The 5,582-nt window shown below is 45.6% G+C and overlaps 1 protein-coding gene across 1 annotated transcript in view; it reads left to right on the plus strand.

Annotated features, from left to right (window-relative positions):
- The first annotated feature begins 940 nt into the window (after positions 1–940).
- Positions 941–5,582, plus strand: part of LOC122762365 (E3 ubiquitin/ISG15 ligase TRIM25-like) — an 11,497-nt gene continuing 6,855 nt past the window's right edge. Inside the window, exons 1-2 of the mRNA XM_044017562.1 lie at positions 941–2,100; positions 2,608–2,698. Coding sequence (XP_043873497.1) covers positions 1,067–2,100; positions 2,608–2,698 — 1,125 coding nt within the window. The 5' untranslated portion in view covers positions 941–1,066. The remainder of the gene's footprint in view (positions 2,101–2,607; positions 2,699–5,582) is intronic.

Below are 5,582 nucleotides of genomic sequence, written 5' to 3' on the forward strand. Positions count from 1 at the left end.
CACACACACACACACACACACCTGCACACACACACCACACACACTCTCACACACACACACACCTCCCACACACTCCCACACACACACACCTGCGCCACACCCCACCCCACCTGCAGCAGCGCCCTTGCACCCACCACCCCACCACCACCACACACACACTCTCCCACCCCACACACCACCCCACCCCACCACCACCACACACACTTACCACCACATACACACACACACCACCCCCCACTCTCACCACACACACACACACACACACACCCTGCCATACCACCCCACCACACACACCCCACACACCTGCACACACCCACACACACACACCTGCACACACACACACACACACACACACACACACTCTCACACACACACACACCCACCACCCACCGCACACACACACACACCTGCGCACACACGCACCTGCGCCGCGCTTACCTGCGCACACACACACGCACACCTGCGCACACACACACACCGCGCTTTTACACACGCAGCCACTGCAACAAAAACAAGTCAAATCTTGATTGACAGGCTGTTGTGATATTTAGATACTGTGACACTTACTGCTCGTCTTCACATGTGAAGCTAGAACATGCAGGTGACACGAAACACAACGGTTTGTTAGCGATTCAGACCCACTCAGGTTTTGATTCTCCCTGTTGTACGTGAAGGCACCAACAAACTTCATCTGGGAGGCAGTGTTTGAAGGTTAAAATCCCACAATAAAATCTACACCGGCTTAGGTTCCCAACCTATGGTGCATGTACCACCAGTGGTACGCGAGATTCCTCTGGTAGTACTTTATCTCGCACTTCGAAAGCATTGTGCGGCTGAAAACTGAAGTTTCTCTCCCTGCACCAAAGTCCATAGAGAAGATCAGTGATTTTCGCTGCGGGGACACAGGAGCTGCTGCTCCTCTGCTGCCTCGTGTGGTCACTTTGTGTCACTGAGGTTGATCTGAGGGGACGATCGCAAACGTCAGAGTGATAAAAGGAGACATTTGGACTTAGTGATGGAGGCAGCAGTGGATCTACAACTCCTGTGTGTGTGACAGAGCGGTGAAATGGCAGGAGTTCAGCTGCAGAGAGAAACCTTGTCTTGTTCCATCTGTTTGGATCTTCTGAAGGATCCTGTGACTCTTTCCTGTGGACACAGCTTTTGTAAGAACTGTATTAAAGACCACTGGGACTCAGAGGAGCAGAGGAGGATCTACAGCTGCCCTCAGTGTAGAAAGATCTTCACACCGAGGCCTAAACTGAAGAAAAACGTAATTTTAGCAGAGGAGCGGAAGAAGACTCGACTCCACGCTGCTCCTGCTCATCACTGCTATGCTGGAGCTGATTATGTGGACTGTGATGTCTGCACTGGCAGGAAACGTAAAGCTCACAAGTCCTGTTTGGTTTGTTTGGCCTCTTACTGTGAGGAACATCTCCAGCCTCATCATCAATCACCTGCATTTAAGAAACACAAGCTGGTGGAGCCGTCCAAGAACCTCCAGGAGAACATCTGCCCTCATCACGATAAGATGATGGACTTGTTTTGCCGCACTGATCAGAAGTGTATCTGTTATCTCTGCTCTGTGGACGAACATAAAGACCACGACACGGTCTCAGCTGCAGCAGAGAGGACGCACAAGCAGAGAGACCTGGATCTGAGTCGAGAAGAAGTCCAGCAGAGACTCAGGGACAGAGACAGAGACATGAAGGTGATTCAACAGGAGAGGAAGACTCTCACTCTCTCTGCTGATAAAGCCATGAAGGACACAGACGAGAGCTTCACTGAGATGATGGGTCTCCTGCAGAAGAGAAGCTCTGACGTGAAGCAGCAGATCAGATCCAAGCTGGAAACTGAGGTGAGACGAGTCACAGACGCCGAGGAGAAGCTTCAGCAGGAGATCACTGAGCTGAAGAAGAGAGAAGCTGAACTGAAGCAGCTCTCACTCACACAAGACCACAACCAGTTTCTCCTCAACTACCGCTCACTGTCAGCACTCAGTCCGTCCACACACTCGTCCATCATCAACGTCCGTCCTCTGAGACACTTTGAGGACGTGACGGTGGCTGTGGCAAAGGTCAAAGGTGAGGACGTCTCGTTAAGGTGAGGACATCTAAATCCCAGTTTCTTCTCAGTTGAATCAGACGTGAGTTTTTGGCTTCACACACAAACCTGAGCTCAGTGTGACGGACACCGCGGCGCCACAGCACAACCCAAGGCATGCTGGGAAATCTGGGCTCCGGCCAGGCCCAGCTGGTGGCAGGAGGAAGACGAGGAAGAGGGGGAAGAGGAGGAGATTTTCAGGCCTGTTTTTAATCAGTCCCACATTAAAAGGATATATACACTAAATGTGGGCGTCGACACAGAGAGCGAGAGATATATGAGAGGAATAAAAGTGGAGTGGACTATAAATTTGTCACTAAATCTCTTTATGATCCAGCAGAAAAGACAACGACAGATGTTTTCACAGAGCAGAGAGAATTGAAATGGTTCATAAGTTTGAGACAAAGACAGACAGACACAGAGACAGACAGACAGACACAGAGAGAGAGAGACAGAGAGAGAGAGCTCCACACAAACATCCTTCTCTCTTCGTCTTCCTCCTCTCAGCTGGAGGCTGTCGCCTCATTGGCTGCTTTCTAACGGGGTCAAAGGTGACGAGCGACGCCCCCTCACTGCTTCTCTTAAAGACATAAAGAATGTTTGTTTAGAGCCTGAAGAGAAAAGTGTTTCTGTACATTATTGTACATCCCATAATAACAGGAATCTGTAATCTTTACATAGTTTTTCATACATTTGACTTTGTGCTCAAAACTACGGCAGAGTGTTAGGGTCAAAATGAATCTTAATATTATGATTCTTTATTTGAATCATGCACGTTCTTCATCCTGACACAGGTTTGATCATCTGATCTATAATAATAACTGTGTTAACGCCATGCTAACGCTGTGTTAACGCCATGCTAACGCTGTGTTAACGCCATGCTAACTCCATGCTAACGTTGTGTTAACTCCATGCTAATGCCGTGCTAACTCCATGCTAACGCTGTGTTAACTCCATGGTAACGCTGTGTTAACGCCATGCTAACGCTGTGTTAACGCCCCATACACCCATGCTAACGCTGTGTTAATTCAACCTTACGCTAATCTGTGTTAACGCCATGCTAACCATGCTAACGTTGTGTTAACTCCATGCTAATGCCGCATAACTCCATGGTAACGCCATGCTAACGCTTGTGTTAACTCCATGCTAACGCTGTGTTAACTCCATGCTAATGGCCGTATAATCCATGCTAACGTTGTGTTAACGCCATGATAACATTGTGCTAACGCTGTGTTAACTCCATGCTAACGCTGTGCTAACTCCATGCTAATGCTGTGTTAACGGCATGATAACATTGTGCTAACATTGTGCTAACGCTGTGTTAACTCCGTGCTAACGTTGTGCTAACTCCATGCTAACACTGTGTTAACTGAATGCTAACGCTGTGCTAACTCCATGCTAACGCTGTGTTAACTCCATGCTAACGCTGTGCTAACTCCATGCTAACTCCATGCTAAGGAGTGATATACTGGCTGCAGATTTCTTGAAGTGTCACATGTTCAGACGACTTTTCTCCTGGTTTCACGTCAAAGTTAGACATTTATTTATTGTCCTTGAACAACATGAAACTCTCCATGACTGAGATTCAGAGGACACTCAAAGCTGCTTTACACTACACTTCTGCCATTCACCCATTCACATCCACTCACTCACTCACACTTTCATACACAAGCGTGGGGTCATGTCTCTGAAGTGTCTTGTCCAAGGACGCATGGACAAGTGTCTTGTCCAAGGATACTTTAATGAACAACTGATGCAGCGACACTGAAAACTGAAGGAAACACACGAGCGCTGCGACAGACGATGAACGGATGAGACGTTTGATTCAAAAATATAAATGCATGATTTCTTTGCTTTTATGGAGAAATATTCAAAAACATTTTCATTAAAAATCTCATGATTTCAGTCAGTTTTTTGCTCCAAATCTAACTTTTGAAGATTCAAATCAAACGTGCAATCATTTTAAAATCCACACAAAGTCGACGTGACACTGACAAAAATAATAAATATGAGACTTTCATTCGACGCCACAGTGAAGACGACGTGAGAGAAAAGACAGAGACGAGGACGTCAAGGAAATGAATTCATGTTTGTGAGTGAAGGAGTGAAAGTTTCATCCAAAAATAAAAGAAATGTGTGATTTGCAGGAATGTTCCTTTACAAACTCAGTGCGTCGTCATCATCATCATCATCATCATCATCATAAGTGAGATAAAAACCAGCAGCTGTGAAACATGTGAGTCTTATTTAAAGACGCCCTGACACTGTGTGTGTGTGTGTGTGTGTGAAGGCTGCATGGCTGAACACTGACTCAGTGCATTTTTTTGCCGTCTGTCTTCTCACGCAGGGACACACACACAGAGAGCGTCCCATTACCACATGATGTATGACCAGATGCAAACCCGTCTCGTCTATGAATCCTTTATTTACAGACCACTTACAGCTCAGAGGCTACGTGGTGGTGTGAGCGCCCCCTGCTGCTGAGAACCTTAAACCATAAACAAAAGACTCTCTAAGTCAACGACGTCGTTAAGAACGCGTTCACGTCTTTATCTCACTGTGAGACAGGAAACTGAAGTTTGTAACGCACTCACTCTCCCACACCAAAGTCCACAGAGAAAATCACTCAATTTAACATCACTCAGTCAGTGACTTGACTTCAGTGACACACAGTGACCACACGAGGCAGCAGAGGAGCAGCAGCTAAAACCACTGATTATCTCTCTGAGGTTTGCTGTGGACTCTTTCGTTAAGAGGCTAAAAGTGAGCGCTCCAAAAAGAACCTGAACTTCCTTTAATGGACATCACTGCCAGTGGTGGTTAGTGCTGCCAGAGGTCAGAGGTCAAACTCTGCCAGAGTGGGTAAAAAACCCACAGAAGCTCATGAATATTACACAGAGGCCTCACCATGACAGGACGGACGGGGAAAAACACAAAAGGGCAAGATTTGATCTAAGAGAGAGGGAGAAAGGAGGGAGAGAAGGATGGAGGAGGATAAAGAGGGTCCTGTGAAGGTCCAACAAAGACGGGCTTTTATAAGCTCACTTTTATTCATGGACTGTCCCTCGACGCTGAGTCTGTGAAACCACACATTCATCATATCTGCTTTTAAAGGCCAAAAAACGACATTATATTTTCATTTTAAACCTCATCGTTTTTGCTAAAGCAGAATTTCACCATGTTTGTAACGCACGTAAATATAAAGTGGGTTTTATCTGAAATAAGTCTATTTTAAGATCGTATAATACACAACTATATTACATATGTGTGTATATATACACACATATATATACACACATATTTATACACACATATTTATACACACATATATATACACACATATTTATACACACACACACACATATATATACACACATATACACACACATATATATACACACACACATATATACACATATATATACACACACATATATATACACACACATATATACACACATATATATATACACACACATATA

This window comes from Solea senegalensis, unplaced genomic scaffold (assembly GCF_019176455.1).
Source record: "Solea senegalensis isolate Sse05_10M unplaced genomic scaffold, IFAPA_SoseM_1 scf7180000015596, whole genome shotgun sequence".
Lineage (NCBI taxonomy): Eukaryota > Metazoa > Chordata > Actinopteri > Pleuronectiformes > Soleidae > Solea > Solea senegalensis.